This window comes from Heloderma suspectum, chromosome 1 (genome assembly GCF_057233095.1).
Source record: "Heloderma suspectum isolate Gila_16-S chromosome 1, 16-S_ref, whole genome shotgun sequence".
Classification (NCBI taxonomy): domain Eukaryota; kingdom Metazoa; phylum Chordata; class Lepidosauria; order Squamata; family Helodermatidae; genus Heloderma; species Heloderma suspectum.
In genome coordinates, this window is record NC_139458.1 from 120,191,109 (window position 1) to 120,210,798 (window position 19,690).

The 19,690-nt window shown below is 40.9% G+C and overlaps 1 protein-coding gene across 1 annotated transcript in view; it reads right to left on the minus strand.

The window, feature by feature from the left end:
- The window catches only part of ABCC8 (ATP binding cassette subfamily C member 8), a 130,559-nt gene that overhangs the window by 87,696 nt on the left and 23,173 nt on the right, over positions 1-19,690 (minus strand). Inside the window, exons 6-9 of the mRNA XM_084855031.1 lie at positions 18,181-18,369; positions 11,005-11,169; positions 4,926-5,081; positions 2,106-2,240 (exon numbers count right to left, since the gene is read on the minus strand). Coding sequence (XP_084711157.1) covers positions 2,106-2,240; positions 4,926-5,081; positions 11,005-11,169; positions 18,181-18,369 — 645 coding nt within the window. The remainder of the gene's footprint in view (positions 1-2,105; positions 2,241-4,925; positions 5,082-11,004; positions 11,170-18,180; positions 18,370-19,690) is intronic.

The following is a 19,690-nucleotide window of genomic DNA, read 5'->3' on the forward strand; positions in this document are numbered from 1 at the left end:
ATCATTTTTAATAGCAAAGCCTACTCCATGTATTTGTCGTTCTTGTTCAGGCAGTCCTTTCCAGAAGAAGGTATAACCTCCTTTTTCTTCCTTCAGTTGTCCCTCTCCTGCTCTTCGGGTTTCTTGGAGTGCTGCTATATCAATGTTAAAATGTCTCAGCTCCCTTGCAATGATGGCAGTCCTGTGTTCAGGGCGTTCACTATCTGTATTGTCCAGCAGTGTCCGTATATTCCATGTTCCAAAGTTCATTTGTCTTTTGCGACTGCTAAGTGGTGACCCCACTGGATGCAGTAATCCAGTCAGGGAGGAGTGAGGCAGACTATGTTTAGGGCACCTTTTCTAGCTCCCTCCCCATACGGGATGAGCAGAGTGGATCCTAAATAGGACTGCTCAGTCATGGATACAGCTGCCAAACTACTCAACTGCCTCGGTCCTTGAGTCAGGACGACTGAATCTGTATCCACTGCCCATGTGCCGGTCCATGACTAGGGGCTTCCGGATTTCACAGTCCTGCCCCTGTTGCCATTCGCTGATCGCCATGGGACTTTTGGTTGGTTAGGTGGATTGGAAGACGCCTGTGCGTGAATTTATGTGTGGAGATCAATCAGTGCACAATGATCAACACACAGGCTGGATCTACACTTTACTGCCTTTTGTTGCTTCCAATGAGGTTTCACCACCTGCCTTTCACACTACGCAGTACCTACCTCGAATTGGAACCAGAATTTCCCACTTCTGTGCTCCCGCTTTCAATACCCTAATATCCCAGTATTTCCCCTTAATGTGCTCTGATTTTCTGCCTTCGCTACCATATCCGGTCGTAGTCCCCTGCCCCACCTGTCCATTTACAGCGCTGTTTGTATTTCCCTCCTGTCCAATCACATGTCTTCTTCCGGCTACTGATTGCATAGCTTCCTCAGCAGCCCCCATTTCCTCAGCAACAAGCAAAGGGCTGGATGTGTGCGTGTTTGTCTGATCTCAGAAGCTAAGCAGGGTCGGTCCCGGTCAGTGCTTGGATGGGAGACCGCCTGGGAATCAGGCTTCCTGCACTGAGCAGGGGGTTGTTCTATCCCTTCAAATGAGATTAAGTTTTACCCCCTCCTATCCCCCGCTCTGGATGCTTTTTTTTTTTTTTTTTTAATTAAGGTGTTATCCTCACAGAATCAGGGCTTCTCCGTGATGGTTTTTTTTTCTAATTTAGCTTCACAACTTCGAATCTTCGAAGATCATGCCTGAATTAGAAAAAAAAAAATCGTGGAGAAGTCCTGATTCTGCGAGGATAACACCTTAATTTTTTTTTAAAAAAGCATCCAGAGCGGGGGATAGGAGGGGGTAAAACTTAATCTCATTTGAAGGGATAGAACAACCCCCTGCTCAGTGCAGGAAGCATGATTCCCAGGCGGTCGCCCATCCAGCTACTGACCAGGGCCGACCCCGCTTAGCATCCGAGATCAGTCAAGCGCGTGCAGGAAAACAGCAGGAAAACAGCACAGCACTCGTGTGTGAACTGAGCTCACGCATTTGATGAAGCACTGCAATGAGGAAAATGGGTGAGTGTGAATAATCACGTTTTAATGCGAGAGCGTTTAACCTGACTGGACACCGAATTCATTGCGATGGCGGGCGCAATGTAGATTGGCCCACAGTCTTCACAGAAAAAGGCTCTAATCCAATAGCATGAATAACAGGACGATTGGTAGTCCTTTATGTGTTGCAGCCTTCATCTGCCTTCACAGCCATTGTAACATACATCTTGTTATCTTCTGCCTGTTCTGCCGTTGAGGACTTTCTTGGATCGTTCTTTCTCTGGTTCCTCCCCCTTGACTTTACTGCCATGGGTGTCCCTGCTGGGAGTACATAACCCCCGATGGCTTCGCTCACAGGGTTCATCGGAACACACAAGCCCACTTACTACTACAAGGTGACGATCCAGCGAGTGAGTATTTTTGAGTAGATGCATACAGGATTGCACTGTAAATTAAATTAAATCAGCTCTAACTACACAACATTGTAAGAAATTTGGGGTTATACATTTGGGGTCTGTAGTTGTTAAACTGAATGGATACATACTAATACGCTAAGAGTATGTGCCTGAAAATACTTACCAATGTGCTTCTTTGAGCTTGTGAAAGTTTTGTAGCTACAAAGTACTGAACAGGTGCAAGCACTATGATCACTGCAGCTCCAATTAAGGCACTGATTCCAAGTAGGTAGTAGAGCAGAAGAACTCCCACAATAACCTGTGATCATAGAAAGAAAAGGAATGTTTCCTCTCCTAACTAATGCAAAGTAAAGGATAATTTGAAGAAAAAACCTATTGTCTGCATTAAGTGTAAAAATTTAGCAATTCATTAATGCTTTGGCTATGAGAGAGCTTCGGCTAGGGGGCGGTATAGTAATATAATAAATGAATGAAATGAAATACAAAATCTGAATCAAAATCTCGTAACCAATCCCTAAACTCTTCTTTGTGACATAATGAGATCTTTGCTTACTGGAAACAGCAGTTTGGGGTGGGGTTGGAGAAATTGCTGTTAAGAATTGGAATGAATCAATACAATAAACAAAGTTTTGGAGGATATGGCAAAGGTTAGGAAAAGTGCTTGAAAGAATTCTGAAGCATGAGCTCTGCAAAAGTGTCTGCATTTTAAGATTTATAATTTGCTCTAGAGATTGAACATGTCCTTATTTTGTGCATCCAAACACTCTTAAGATAGGAATAAAAACCACCACCTGCTTTTATTCTAATGGAATTTTTGAGAGCTAATACACATTACGCTAATCACTTCATGCAAGAGCAGGCAAATTTCTTGGGTCTGTGGGCAAATTTCATATTTTGAAAAAAGAGTCCTGTCCTGTGTTCTTCTACAAATTGCTCTGTGTGGTAAAATGTTGGGAGCACCTCTTGTCTGAGTGTTTACCTTTCTTGCTACCCTTCTCTGGATTCTCACTTTCCTTGTCCCCCCTTCTCTGGATTGTCATTTTTCTTGCCCCGCACACAGACATTTTTGGCAGGGAACTTTTGTCCCCATTTCTATTAAAGTAAATGGAGTAAAATTACCAAGGACCCTGTTGCCCCAAAGGTATTTGGTGGGGGCGTGGGCTTCCTCCCCCCTGAAGCCATTTCTTGGCATGACGCTCTTTCTCCCACCTCTGTTAAAGTGAATGGAGAGAGATATCACTCCACTGATTTTAATAGAGGTAGGGAAAAGTATGCTCATAAGGAGATGAAGGGGCTGCAGAGGTGAGTGGATGGGGCAGCGCAAGGGACCTCACACATACCCTGGGGGCTCTTGGCAGGTGCTGCATTGTTGACCCCTGGCATAGTGTGTAGTTGAGGCTTGTCTTTTTGATTTACTTTAGTGTAAACACGTGCAGTCCTGATTCAGATCAGGACCACCATGCTCCAGGAGGGGAGGCTTGAACCTTCTCCCCACCATGGTTTTCCAGAAATTCCCTCCCCCTCCACCATGTTTTGTAAAGTCTCCGCTGGATTCAATCATATTTGAAAGACCATTAGCAACTTGAGGGAAAAATTATTCAGTGTCTAAAAGGTAGTTCGAATGTTATTAGAGTGTAAGCAATTTAAAACTACAAAAGGGTAATGACTATGGGAAAAAAACAACCTGTAGGTTGGATTCAGACTTAGAGTAGGCCCAATAAAATTAATGGGAATGAAGTTAGTAATGATTAACTTGTCTCATTGATTTCAATGGGTCTGCTCCATGCATGACTAAGTCTGTTTAATGAGCCACCAATCTTCTTTAATAATTACAAACACATTACCATGACTGTAATCTCTGAATGAAAAAAGTTTACTATCTTGAATATTTTATGAGACCAGCTAATAATCTGAGTCAGTGAGTAACCATCTTCTCCTCTTAAATGTAAAGTATGTTACTTAATTAAAAAAAATACATTACAGATGACTTATATGTTTAAAAATACATGCTGTATTAAGGACTCTAAGAATTCTTCAAGGAATTGTTTTCTGACAATGAATGCAAGGCAACATAGGAGAGAAATCTGGCACCACTAAGCCAATCAGAAGTGCCTTGAAAATTATTTCCTGAAACTTTAGCCTGTAGGGAACCCCAAACGTGAATTGAATGTTTCAACACTACAATATTAGGGAAGTCAGAAAGGATACTCCTGGACGATACTGTAGCCATGGTTTTCATTATACAGTAGGGAAGCAGCAGGCTGCAGGAAAGTTTCTACGATGGTTCTCTTTTTAGCTCTATTCCTTGGATGTTATGATAAATTACTCATGCCACTTAAGCATTTGGTTAGTATTTGAGGGAGCAAATTGGAAGTGTTGAATCAGGCATCTTACTCTTAAGACTGGCCCACCCATACAGTAGGGTAAGCTTCAGCTGTCACCATAAAGTGTGTGTGTGTGTGGGGGGGGCATATTTGGAATAGATGAAGGCAGGAATTGGTGTCTGAATGATGCAGCAATTTAAAGTCTTTGCCTCAGTGTGTGGGTGCCATTAGGACTTTGCTTCATTCTGCAAAACGTCTTGGGGTGGTGGCACTGCTTGCCCTTCATTGATCCACTTGCTGTGTTTTGCCACTTCCAGACCATGGCAACAAAGTAGCCACAGCTACCTAAGTGCAGGAGCAACAGTTTTAATTTGGTCTCAAATTACTTTCAATAATATCTATAAATGTTTTTTTTTTTTTTACAGATTTGCATTTCTCCAGCAACAATATATAGAAGACTGGATGCTGTGAAAAGTGCTTCCTTGAGAAAAATATTTCTACATCTTACACAAGTGAGCAACAATGACTCCTCTCTTGTGCCACATTCTGATCCCCCGTAAAGGCTCTTAAGTTAGTATGCAGACACTGTACATTTAACTCTGCTGCCACAGGCTAAAGTACATTCATATCTTTAATAATAATACCTTTAATTTCCTTACCTGTACTGGCATAGCCCAAAGGTTAGGGCAAAGGAAGAAGAACCACATTAGCTGGTTTGTGTCTATAGCAACCAGGTTACAGATCTGACCTGCAGTCATTTCCCCCATCGACATGTTGGAAGTTGACAGCCGCATGATCTTACTGTAAATTTTTGTCTAGGATGAGAAGATACATTTTATATGGGGGGGACGACAACATCATTTTGAAACCAGTTAGAACTTTCTTCTGTCATAAAATGGCTTTACAAGTGATTTTCTTTCACATTTCATTTTGAAGAAAGAGAATGATTTTTTGAAGAGGTGACAATAATGTATAAATGCTCTCAAAACACAACATTCCTTTCTAAATAATCTAGTGGTTTAATTCCACACAATAAATTTAAAAGATTCAGTTATAGGTGCATTTACTCTTCATTTCTGAGAAAAACTTGGAGAAGGTCAGACTCTTCACTTTTGAGAAAGATATTGATTTCATGTATACATGTATATGATCTGGTTCAAGTCTAAAGTTCATATATACGCCTTCTCCTGTTTGGTGTAGGGAGAAAGCAATGAGTGAATCACGCTGTACAGCATTTATTTGAACACAGTATCCCCCTGAGCACCCAATTTGTCTTTAGAAAGAAAAAGGAATTTATGCTATGTTAAAAACCTACATGGTACTGTTTAGTGTTATGCCCAGATTTCTCTCTTGTTTTGGAGCTGGAGGATCTGTTCACTGACCGCAGCTCCTGAGAATAAACTACACATTACCTTAAACATGCACTTTAAAAGCACATGCTTACAACTGTGCCCAGGTGAAACTATGAAACCTAATGCACAGTGTGATAGAATAATTGATAATTAATAATGTTACTAATTAAGTAAGAATGAGTGCTATTTGTAATAGAGGGGGTTTATTTTTATTTTTTTGCAATGTAGGAACCCAAGCCATGTTTATTCAGCATTGGGTATATTTGCACTAAAGTCAGATGAAAGCTATCAGTGAAAAGAGACCCGTAGGACAGCTGCAGGCTTATGTAAGATAAAGCAAGGACATGAAAGATTGTCACATTATCAGGAGACTGTAGAACAAAGTGAACCACACCAAAAGTCCCAGTATGGCTGGAGAATGCACATTTCGAGAGAGCAAGAGGTTGCATATAAACATCAACTCAGAGTCTCCTAGATAATAGGACTGTGCACGGACCCCCCTGTTTTGCTTTTGATGCCGATTCAGACCTTCTGAATCAGCCCCGCTTAGCTTCAGACTGATTTGGACCCAATCCACTTTGCTTCCAATTCAGATCGGAGGCAAGATTCAGATATCTGAATTATTCAGATGTGATGTTTTCCATTGATTTGCATTGGAAAACAGAAAGAGACATAACTTTTTTTTTCAGCTTTCATGATAATTTCATGAAATATGGACACCTGGCAGCCCCAATATCGGTCATTCAAGCTGCCAAACCTCAGACAGTTTGGCTCAGTAGCTTTTGTGCTAGGTGCAGGTAAAATTTGATTTTTTTCAACAAAAACTCTCAAAGCAAAGAGCTATAACTTTTCACTGGTTGCGCTGAAGTGATTGAAATCTGGGCAATGGGCAGCCCCCATGCCAAGACCCTCAAAGCTGGGCTTGCTTTGCTACACAGTGTAGTATTAAATTTAAATAATATATGTTAATGTGTGTAGTGCTTTGCCACACACTGTTTGCTTGACCACAACACAAGCACGCACACACATGCACACTCACAAGAGCAAAAGAAAAGCAAATACAGAACTACCTACAAGTAAGGCGGGGGAGTACAACACACTATCTATAATCCTAACAGAAGAGAAAAGGGTTTAAATTGCGGGGGGGGGGTTGAGGGAAAAGATACAGAATTCAAAAATGGGAAGGGAAGGAATACAGGAATACAGGAATTCAGAAGGGTGGGTGGGGGGAGCCCAGAACAAGGCAAGGAAAGAACTCATTTTTTATATTTTGGTTTTTTTTTAAATAAATGATCTCGAAAAAAAGAAAGGGAGGGAGGGAGGGAGAGAGGGAGGGAAAACTAATAAGAATGGTTGAATTGAGAAGAGGGGGGAGAGCCAAAGAACAAGGCAAGGAAAGGAGGAAAGTAAAGTACTTTTAAAATGTTTTTTGTTTAATAAAGAATCTAGAAAAGAAAGAAAGGGAATAGTTGAATTGAGAAGGGCTGGGTGGGAAGGAAGAAGAACGACAAAGCTGCAGTACAACACACACACATCACACAGATCTAGCCAACTCTCTCTCTAACCAGCCTGCTCTCACACAATAAACCAAATGCAGGCTGATCTCCAATATATACAGTATTCCCCACCACCACCACTGTCACTGACTGGAGACCGCGGGCTTAATTCAGCCCTAATTTGGCAACTACAGTTGCCATTTGCCAAGGCTCACCATTTCCCCCCTCTCTCCTCCTCTCCCCCTCCCTGATCTTTTGCAAGTTGATACATTTAGAGACAGGCTGTCTGGGCTTCAGAATGGCTTCAGAAAGCTCCAAATCTCTGAGGTGGACCAAGGCACTTCGGTGGTGACCCATTTCACTTCGGAGTGCCTCAGTGCTGTTCTGATCCACTTTGGATCTCAACAAAGCATCCCAAATCGTCTCGATTTGCTTCAGTATTCAGATTCGGCACTGAAGTGATGTACAGCCCTACCAGATAACATAGCCTTCAGTATATATATTTCAGCAGATATGAAAGTTGCTCACATCACTTGTGGATTATGGATCCACTGTTCCCTTTAACAATTTCAGAAATTTTTGAAAATTTTCCACTGGCTACATCTTCAATAGAACTAGTTGAAACTTTTAACTGGCGTACTAATTATTAACAATAAGGAGTGCAGGAAGATACTTTGCAGATATGCTTTAATCACAGCATCAAAATGATAAAAAATAGACTAGCAAGAAAGGGCATCAGCAATTTTCCTACCCATCTTTGGAAACCCTCCCCATCCAGAATTCACATATCCAGCACCTATTCTGAGTTTAGAAAATCTTCGTGAAGACTAACAGATTCAGGGTGCAATCCTATTGTGATAGTCAGTAGCCTCTGAAGTTGGAGGCTGCCGAGTATCCAATGGAGGGTGATTGAAGCACAGAGGCAATCCTTGCTTTTGTATTCCTGCTGCCCTGCATTTTTGGCTAGATTGCCGATTTTGGCTGTCTACCTGTGGCTTTGGGTAGCGGGAGGGAAGGAGGCTGTGCGGTGCATAGGAAGCTTTGCAATGTGGCTTCCGCAGTCTCCTCCCCTCCCCGCCCCCGGGACTGCCCCCTTTCCCCCATCTTCAAGCTCCATTTCCAAGTGCAGAGATGTAGCTGGTATGGAGAGAACTGCAGCAGCTATGAGGGGGCAGGGAGCACAGTTTCTGAGAACCGCATTGGGCGCCCTGGCTCCAAAACTGAAAAACCGAGAAACTGAAAAATCCTATGGCCCTCTAGTCAGTGTCTAGTGGCCATAGGATTGCTCCCTTATTGCATCAAAAGCTTTTGTAGACTTGTTGTTCACTTCACCAGATGCAAGACAAATCTGATGAAATAGAGTATCATCTACAAAAGCCTATGCCACAATTTGTTAGATTTACAGTCCAACAAGATTCTTTTGGTGCTTCCAGATGACGTCTTTTATTGTGCAGTTTCTCTGCCTCATACACAGAATGTTACACGAGATCCAGATGACAGCACCTTCCATTTCTAACCCAACTGTGTCCCCCTGCCTTCTTCCAGCTTTTTTCTTTCCACAACAATACAATCAATTAAATTAAATTAAAAATCTATTAAGGAGGGAAAGAGGGAATAGTTGCACAATGCCTTTTGACTGGTACATGTCACATTTCCCTTGGGTCCCCTTTTTCCTTATACACTCACACACCCCGATAGAGAGGCTTCAGTCTCAGGCCTTTAATTCATTATCAACAGGTTAATTACAGATGCAAATCCTTGAAGACTCTCAGGCTACAAAGGAATGCTTCCAGCAGATTCAAATGGGAACACTGACATTGCCTACAGTTTGAAGTGAGGCTTGCTGGCTAGACTAACTTAGGGAGGGATGCCCTGCCCTTCCAGTGATGCTCCCCTACGTCGCCTCTCAGCCTCTCACACATAGCTAACCGAACCGGGTCAACCACCTGAGCTCAGCCCCTGACGTTTCCCTCTTAGCTCTGCACCGTAGTCTAGCATCTCTTAGGTCACAGCCCCCACTCTCCTCCTCCTCCTGGCTTCTCAGAGAGGGGGGCAAGAGGGTGTGCTCCAGGCCTGGCCATCTGGTAGTTAGTAACTTGAGAAGCATGCCTACCCATATCTGAACTGGCTTGGGAAAATGCATCTCTTGGTTCTGGCTGTTTCTCTTCTGAATCTGAGCTGCTAACTGTCTCCCTGCACTCAGAATCAATCCTGACAGTACCACCAGCGGCCCTCTATCTAGAAGCACCTTTTGTTGTATTTGTTTCAATGGACAAACATGACTACCCCTCTGAATAACAATCAAGATTGGCTCATTAGTCCAAAAACTCAAAGCAGTTTCTTACTCCAAGGCTGCCAACTAGTCAGTATTTTACTATTCCAACAAATAAAAGAAGTCAGGTGACCAGTAAGGGGATTCTGCCAGGTTCCACCACTTCTGCTGAGCTTCTGATCTGGCTCTGCCAGTCTAACCCATCACATTCCACTCTGCTGCTGAGCTGGTCCACTTATACTGAATGCTACTTTGGGTGCTTTTACAGCAGGATAAAACAAACAACAACAACAACAACAATTTTTAATGTATGTATAGACTGCCTTTGGGCCATAAGGCCCTCAAAGCAGTGCAGAAAACAAATATATTCAAACAATCTAAACAACAAAGATAAAAAATAAAACTTCCAAAATAATAAAACCAGCTATCAACCCGTTATTAAAAACAATCAAATGCTGAGTGGAACAAAAATATCTTCCATAACTGGGATGATGCCAATGAAAGGCCATTTCCTGAATTCCCACCTAGCTAAACTTTTTCAATGGTTGGCCATACTAATTATTATGATTTATTATTATTCTCTATGTTGTCCTCAGAGCAGTTTTTGTCCTGGGTTTTGCCTGTCCTTACCCCACCCACTAGTTTCACTAGAGGAGTAGTACTTTTGAAAACAAAAGTTAGCAATATTATCTTCCCAATTGAGTTGCTCTTCTGCATTCAGAAGATTGTGCTGAACTGTGCAAAGTGGTGAGACCCAGATTATTCCTGCTGCTCATTGATTTTACCATGGACAAGATCTGCAAGCTCATGCTTCACATTTTCTCAAAAATGTGTAATTTTTGTGAAAGTGTAAGCAAGGTTAATTGCCACCAGGCTGACCTCATTTGTGACACAGAATTGGTTTTAGCCAAGTATATCTAACCTAGAACATGACAAGTATTGACTACATTCATTGCAGAGGCCTTTTATAAGCTGTAAATGTCTGTGGCCACAATTATGGAGTTAAGTCATGTTGAGGACTGACTTATTTGGAAAACAGCCTTATTTCAGTAGATAAACAGCTGTTCACATACTCAGTTCTCCCTGTTACAGTCCTCCTTATGAAATGTGTGGTGTCCATGTACATAGATTTCCCTGAGCATAGCTCAATAGCACTGTAAAGCAAAGTGTGTTGCTATTGCAATGACATGCTAAACTGCCAATAAATTCAAGTTAGAGAATGCATTGTCCTCTTTACTGGATCATTTTACAAAGAAGAATATTAATTCCACTCTTCAACACAGTAAAAGCTAGTTACATGCTAGTAAGTTTTTAACTTCTGTTAGATGCAAAACATAGAACTTCTAAAAAAGAAAAATGAAATGTGCTGCAAAAACCTTTGAAGATACTTTCTAACCTGCCATTAATTATGAATACACTATTCATTTTAATTAAATAGTTGGAAAAAAACAAGGGTCAACATCCAGTAAGAGTTGTGACTAATCACACTGAAAACAACAGCACGGTACTTTTCCATAACAAACTCAAATCAAATAACTTTTGCTAGATTGCCCATTTTTGGGAAGTCTTTGTTAAAAACATGTTCCTTTGATCAACACAACTCTTCAGCTAAGAATACCTGTATTGCTCCTCTTAGGTTAATTCCTGTTTCAATGGCAACATAGTATGATGCTTGGAGAAAGGTTCTTTGCAACAGAAGAGCAAAGAAAAGGAGGACTGCCAAGACATAGGCATTGGCCAGGAATTCTTGAGATGAAATGAAGAAAACACCGAGTATTTTAGTCTGCAGAACAGAACAGAACAGAACAAAACAAAAGGCACTCAGAATTTATTTTGCTTTTGAACAATTCCTATAAATATAATTTTAGGACACTGAACATTTTGATAATGACTGAGTATAATGTTTTAGTGATCCAGAGAATCATTTTATTGAAATGACAGATAGACTCTGCAAATTGGGAAGGGAGCAAATATAATCTGTGTTGTGAGCAACATCAAATCTGAGTTCCAGACCCCTCCCCCAAAAAACCAAAATCATTTGTTTACTGTTACAATCAAATTCACTGATACTCATTTCCTTATAAATGTCATCCCCAATTCTCCAAAAAAAACACAAATATGGTAGTACACTTCTTTCCAGACTGTGCCACTTCATACTAGAGTTGTAGGTTCACAGGACTGAATGTTTCACTATGCAAAATATAAAATAAATTCATGCACATAGGAAACCGGCAGATCAGGAAGAGGTCTGGGCTAGAAACCTGCTTCCTGACATTTAATTTTCTATGTTCAAGGCATTTTTAGTATGGAAGAACATTCATATTAGCCATCACCTAAGTGGTACTGTCCTGACACAAATTTACCACTTCATCTGCTGTTTGCGAGAAGTAGTCACAAAAGTAATGGGAGAAGATGCCGAAGTCAAGCCACTCTTTTACAGTTTAGCTAGGCTAAATGATTAGTTTTAATCAATATTTCTCATCCCCCTAGCAGAAATATACTTATTGATTTCTAGAATTGTCAGGGCTGAGCCATAGACAGTGGGTTGAGTTGAGCAAGGAACCAGAAGCTAAGAGTTGTACCAGGGAATGTGAATTGTGGAACAAAGCCAGTAATTAAAGGTCAAATCTGGAGACAGGACTGAGGTGCAATCAAAGAAGAAACCCAGAGGTAGGATGGAGGTGCAAGCTCTTAGACGTCTTCCTATGCAGGAAGATCCAACGTCCAGCCTTGGTGGGTGGAGTCAGTGCAGGACCTAAGTAGATGATGCCACCTGCAGCTTTCTGGCTCACTACAAGGGGCAGCTACACACAGATCCCAAGACTATCCATTCAAGCCCTGGCACTCTTGACAAGAATACATCTGGATTCATGAGTCTCCAGTCAAGGACTGTCCTAAACCAGTTGGCCACCATAATGAGCACACAATAGATTAAAAAATGTGTGCACTGAGAGGGTAACAATGTGATCACAGCAATGAGATGTTCTTGACATTGCCAAGCTTTGAAACATCTGTTTCTAAACTAGAACATCGAATAAATCTAAAGTCCATGTCCCCACATGGATCAGGCAAGGAAATCATTGTTAAGGAAATGGCCATGGTTACTGGCTACCCAATAAACTTGTCTACCCATGGTTATTTAGGCAGCCTTTAAGGGTTATAGCCCTCAATTTTAAATAAATTTAATTTTAAATACATATAAATAAATTCAATAGTTCTACCCCTTCATCTTAAATAAATTTACAAATGGTTGTAATAGAGACAATATGTTCCTAAAGGAACATTGAAAAGCCTCTCTTGGCCTATCCACTGGAGTTCTCCAGAACTGAAATTTTGCAACCTGAACACAATGAAAACCATTTTGACAAGCTTAGTCAAATATCTTATTGTGCACATATGTGAACTACTTTCCTAAAAAGGTATTAGAAACTTCAGGCCGAAACTTAAAAATACAATTTGTAGGCAATAGGTTTAGATATTCTAAAGATAATGCATAACACCACAATTAAAACGAGTCAGCGCTTTGAATATTTGATCTTTACAGATAATTTAAAATATAATATGATCACTTGTCTGTTCCTCAGCACTGAAAAAGCAGAGTTAAAGGCGATGAGAGAATAGCAGTGACAGAAACTTAGCATCCGATGTTTACTTGTCCACACTGAAGCAGCTGCATTTGAAAGAAGCTAAGGAGACTACACATGATGTGGTGTTAGTTCTGTATTACAATTCTGCATTAACCTTGAGGAGTATACATTTAAGATCAGAAAATCCCCCAGGATTACTCTGTTCCACTGACTAAATTTTTTAAATCCTTTGGAATGCATATGCTAAGAATCCAGTGCCTATATGAGGATAGGTTTCCCTATGGAACAACAGTGTTGTTTTCCCTCTGTACAAGCAGTGCATTGGATCATTAAAGGAAATGTGATGCATGTGTGCCTTCTTTATTCATACCCAGCCCTCCTTTTTCACTGGATACAAGCTACTTGAGTACCTTGGTTTAATTTCATTCATTCATTTATTACATTTCTGAGGCATTTGCCAGCCTATCTCAAGGAGCACCTCCAGCAACATCAGACAGACCGCTCAACAAGATCAGCCTTAGATGGCCTTCTCTCTGTCCCATCAGCCAGGACAGCTAGGATGGTGAGAATAAGGGGAGGGCCTTCTCTGTGGTGGCCCCCACTCTGTGGAATTCCCTCCCTAGGGAACTCTGCCATGCCCCCTCTTTAATGAACTTCTGCCATGCATTGAAAACTTGGTTTTTCAGGAAGGCATTTGGGGTGGGTTAAGGTATTTTTAGAAAATGGTGTTTTAATGTTTAATGTTATTGTTTTAGACTGTTTGTATGCTGTATATCGCCTAGAGTGGCTGGGTGACTGGCGAGACTGGCAATTAAGAAATGTAATTAAGTAAGTAAGTAAGTAAGTATGATGAGTTTTAAGCAGTCCTGGATCTGTCCTATGGTTATGGTAGACTGTTCAAAGTTGTTTTTAGAGATATGTTGTCTTCGTGTATATTGTCTGTGCGTTTTATGTAAATGGTTTTTATACTTCGTAAACCATCCAGAGAAGTTTGGCTATGGGGCAGCATAGAAATGCAATACAATAATAATAATAATAATAATAATAATAATAATAATAATTCTATACCACCCCATAGTCAAAGCTCTCTGGGCGGTTTACAAAGATCAAAACCGTAAAAATACAGTACTGTACATAACATAAAAACTGTTCAAATACAAACAGGTAAACAGACAGCACACACATGCAACACACACACACACACACACACACACCCTACCTTTAACAACTAACAATAAAGAAATCCCATGACCCAATTGAAAACCTTATTTTATGCTGCAAAATTCCTGAGAGTAGAGGAAGATCTTAACCTGGCACCGAAAAGATAACAATGTTGGTGCCAGGCAGGCCTTGCTTGGAAGATTATTCCATAATTGGGGGTCCACCATGAAGAAGGCCCTGTCCCTTGTTGCCACCTTCTGAGCCTCCCTTGGAGAAGGCACCTGGAGGAGGGCTTAAATGATGAGTGTAGTGCATGGGTAGGTTCATGGCAGGAGAAGTGCTCCATCAGGTATTGTGGTCAAAAGCTGTGTAAAGCTTTATTGGTCAAAACCAGCACCTTGAATTGGGCTCAGGAACCTAGTGCAAGCGGGCCAGAATCAGGTTATATGTCTGGACCTTCTTATTCCTATTATCAATCTGGCTGCTACATTTTGCGCAAGCTGCAGTTTCTCAACCGTCTTCAAAGGCAACACCACACAGAGCGCATTACGGTAATCTAACTTGATTATTTGCACCAAAGAGGAAGGGAGTGCTGGATAGGGATACGGCATTGCCCAGTCCCCATAATGGCTCATCATGTTCCCATGCACATGCACCAAGAGGCAAGGGGAAAGCAAGTCTTTATTGAGCCCTATGGAAATCCTTCCATGCACAGGTGCTGTGGCCACAGTAAGCTGATCATGCCGGCTGTGTCTAATCAAATATATTTATGATACTAATATACATGCTATAATAGAACTGTATGAAAAAGATCTGATCAAAACCTATTTCATTGAGTTGCATATAGGGGAATACTTGATCACAACGGTTATGTGTTCTGTTGGCTGCTTTATGACTTTTGGGAAATTATCCATAATGGGAGAATAATGCTCTCCAAAAAAGATACTTTTTCCTCCCTAGCTGTGATCCTGATGAATCTGAGGGGGGAAAAGCTTCTGTTGATACCAATGGGATTTCAGGTAGTGGTGTTTGAGATTATATGTTCCTGAAACCTTGGAGAGCTGCTAAGAGTGCCTTCTCTCCTAGAGGAAAATACCAGCTTGGGGTTATGAGTAATTTTGAGCACAAATATGGCCAAAGGGAGAAGGATTGAGCAGTTGCCTTTCCTCCAACAGTGCTACATTCAGAGTCACAACTTCCTATGGCTCCCCTTTTGTTTGTTTTTGAAAATCATACAGGCAACTGCATGTCACATTAGTTTCAGCCTAAGACAGTTTCATATGTTTATTTTTCATTATCCATTCAGAATGTTCTTTTTCAAAGTTAATTCAGATTTGGGGGGGAAAAACACCATGTTTGATATTAACAGTTAGCTCTTTCTAAGGAAACAGCACCTCTACAAGAAGCTGGTAAAATTAATCATGGGCTTCTTTTTAAAAATATTGCCAGTTCTGCCTTGCAAAATGAATGCGTTTTTATTATTTTTCCAAACACGATATTTTTCTTAAATACTGTTGACCTATATTAGTCACTTACTACTTCTGTGGTAAGAATTCTGAAGGATAATCCAACTTTGGATGATTTAGACTTTTTATCTCAAATATAAATGACCTTCATATGAAAGTATTATAATCTGTAAAATTAGTTGAGCTATAGTTCTTTTAAACTGATTTTGTTTCATTTAAATGTATATTTATTTATTTTATTTTATTTATTTCATTTCTATCCCGCCCAATAGCCAAAGCTCTCTGGGCGGTTCACAAAAATTAATTTTCAACCTATATTCAAAGGTTTGTTTTCACTCTTATTGTATTATCAACTGTTATTTTATTTTTGCTTCTAATTTTGGATGCAAGATACATTCAAAATACAAAACAAAGCTGTCACAAAGCCAGGATCCTTTCTTCACTGTTAGTCAAAGCTAAAAGTACAGAAAGTAAACTATGCTGGCTGAAGCCAAAATTTTAAAACGTATAGCAATTCTGATACATTTCCTTACATGATATGTGGCTGAATATACTACTGAAAATGCAAATGTTATCCTGTGAAGGAAAAATTGGTAGAATCTAAGATCAATGATAAGTTTTAAATATTTAAATGTAAATCTCTCCACCCTCAAAATAATCTGGAGGAGGGTCCTTATAGTGTCATTGTTAATGCTGTTACCTGTTACCTGTTTTAAACTGCTTACAAGAGATACAGCAGAATCAATACAGGTCTGTTTTATGGAGAAATGGACAAAAGTCTTACTCTAAACATTTTGCTGCAGTCAATAAAATGAAATCCAGTTTTTTCTCCTTTTGTATATACTACATTTAATTCATGTTCCAATTGATCTTTTGTTCATTAAAGTTTCCAAAAGGGATTAAAACAGCAGCATATTGATTGATTTAAAAGCATAAAATGAGTTCTGTTCTTCAGAGATAGGTTATCCATTTCCATTCCATTATGACAGCAGATGCAATTACATTAACTACAGTCGAAGTCCTTCAAACATACTGGCTTGTTTATGAGTCTTTTAAAGGAGGGTGTGTTGCATTAACATTAGCAATAAAGAAGCTATATAGTTCTTACCCATTCATAACCTTACATAATTGCTTTGAATTTGCATTTTCAGAAGAAATTCTTTTTTCCTGGGAGCACAACAGAAAAGTATAGTCTAAGTTTTTAAATATGATTTCCTTGGTTCATAACCTTCCAGCAGAGTGTGCTTTTACTGATCTTTCATGTTCTTCCTAAAAAGACTCAGTCAGGAATTCTTTGACACAGTTTTTTTTTAGTGCTGTGTAAAAAAGAAGGCAGCTACAATTGTCTGAGAGACAATTCCACAGCTTCTTCATTATAGGAAATCAAGTTAATAATCCAGGAAAACGTAACTCCATGCTTAAATATATTCCTGTTCAAGACAACAATTAGCTACATATTTAACTTAAAGATCTGGGCCCACAAAAGTACAAGCTTTAGCAAGCTGGTGCTCCCTTTGTGGTCTAGAAGAGCGGGGGTGAGGAACCTTTTTTCTGTCGGGGCTTCATTTCTTCATGGGTAATCCATTGGCAGGTGCATGCTGATGGGGGTTGCTCCAGAGCCCAAAGTGGACAGAGCCAAAGCCAAAAGTAGGTGGAGTTTGCAGTACTGAAGGATTGCATAGGTCCCTCTCTATGCTACCCCATCTCTCTCTCTGGGCTTCTCTACACGAGGCTAAAATCCCGCACTCTTACTGGGGCTTCTGCTTCTAGATTCCTTGCATGATTGAGATCAGCTCCTTTACATGTGTTTTTTTTCTGGGAGTTTTCTTTCTGGGCAAGTTCTGTATGTTTCTTCATACAGCCACTAGATAGTGCTGTGGTATAGCTGCGATATAGTGGGATTCTGGAAATTCACTGGAAATGTATCGCACTTCAAAGCCAATAAAATCTCTTGTTGCATTTTCCCCATTGAGATTATAGCTGCTATAATGGCCAGAAAGCACAGGAGGGGCCCTGGAGGTTGACGACAGGAAATAAAGGACCCGCAAAAAAAACATGCGTGACAATAAAAGTCTTGTATAGAGAAGCTCTCTATCTCTGTGCTTTCCTTCCCTCCCTCCCTCCCTTCTAACACAAGTCAGAACTGATACTTTACAGGGGGCTTTCTCCTGCTTCCATTGGTCCATATGTTTCGACTCTGTCCATTTCCATTTTTTCCCCACCAGTCCTACTTTCCTCCCTCCAGGCTCCTTCCACCCCACGGCTCACGTCAAGGCTTCCATGCCACACTCACCATTTAGCAGCCACGTTTCCTTTTCTACTTCTCTCTGTCTCCCTCCCTCTCTCACCCACATACACACATGCAGATACACGCATGCATGATGTGGAAGACAAAGCAATTCTCAGGGGGCTTGTCCAGAGAGTAGGAATGGTCCTGCAGCATCCAGAGGGCCACATGAAATTAGGCCAGTGGCCACATGTGACCTGTAGACTACAGCTTCCCCACTCACAGTCTAGAGAAAGTGAGTTTGACAAGCCTATGTCAGACAAAAGCTAGCATACATTTCCTTTAAATGGTACCTGGGGGCGGAAGGTGTTGATCCCTTTCCCAACATGGTGAACAATCCCGGAGATACAAAGTGGACCAGCAAATCCAAGCAAATCTGCCAGAATACGGAAAGTGCTGCTTAGAATCAAAGGCCTCCCAAAGGCATGGCAAAGGGCACACCAGATAGACTTGGATCCTTGTGGATATTGAGTGCCTCTATTCTAAACAAGAATTTAAAAAAAAAAACGTTAACGAGAGAAAGGTTTTTAAGTGTTACATTCCAAAGTGATTAAATAATATTTAAAATTCATTTTATAAGCCACCGATTTGAGTCGACACTATGCCAAAGAAGATGAGAATGTTTTTTTCTCCTGAAAACCCAAGGATGTTTTGTGTGAATAATAATAATAATAATAGTTTTATAATAATAAGCGTCTAAAGTTTACTAAGCACCATACACAGATTAAAGTCGAGACAGCGCCTGCTTTTAGGTATACAATCTGAACGACGCAATAAGATAGGAAAAAGGATGGGGAGGAAAGAGGAAAATGAGTAAACTCAGACATCAGTTCTTAAAGTTACATAGTTCTTAAAATGACCCACTTGAATGGAAACAGTTAGGGGAGAGGAGGAGCCAAACAGAGCTGGTTTTTCAGCCTAGCTGATGGAGTGGTCCCTCCTGTCCACCATCTCTCCCTTTGCTGCAGCCAGGGGTAATGTTAGCTATTCTCAATGTAGGGCTGTTGCTAAAAATGACAGCACTTTTTCAAGTTCTCCCTGCTTTCCCCTGTAACGTTCATCAGACACACTTAGTGATGTTGTGACATCATTATATTCTGCCTTTGCCTTCCTCTGCCAGTGGCAGCAAATGACAGGATGCAAAGATGGGCAAACATGAAGCACAACATGTGAATAGGTAAGTATGCCTAAATGGTACTGGGATAGGGAGAGAGAATTTGACATATGTTCCACCCTAACGTTGACCTAATGTGCCACTGTGGAGGAAGCAATGTAATACAGTTCTGAAACAAAGCAATACATTTATAGACATAAAATGCTGATAAGGTTTTCCAGAGACAATAAATAAACAATGGTAAAATGTAAGTAACTGAATATTAGTGTCAGGGTGGACACTGAGCCCATAGAATCCCAGAGTAGTTCTGATTCTGAGGAAGAGGAGTTGCTCCTGGGAGAGGAGCACGCTCCTCTTTCCCAGGGCCAACAGCTGACGGAGATTCCTCCCACTGGCATTCCTAGCTTAGATAGCAATCCTGGGAGTGACAGAGAGCGGGAAGCAGACTTGATAGACGCGCGACGCCGACGCAGAGAGCGGCGCCAAATGGAGGGCATGGAAAGGAGGCGTAGTGCCCGGTTGGTGCGCAAACAACGGCTGCGCCCAGAGGATCCAAGGGAAAAGGGGAGGGACTCTCCCTAGCCCTTAAGTTCAGGGGTCTGCCAGTGATTCCCTTTCAAATGGGGACCAACTGTTCCAACTTAGGGCATAAGTACTCTGCTGCTCATATCTAGTTGCTAACAGTAGAG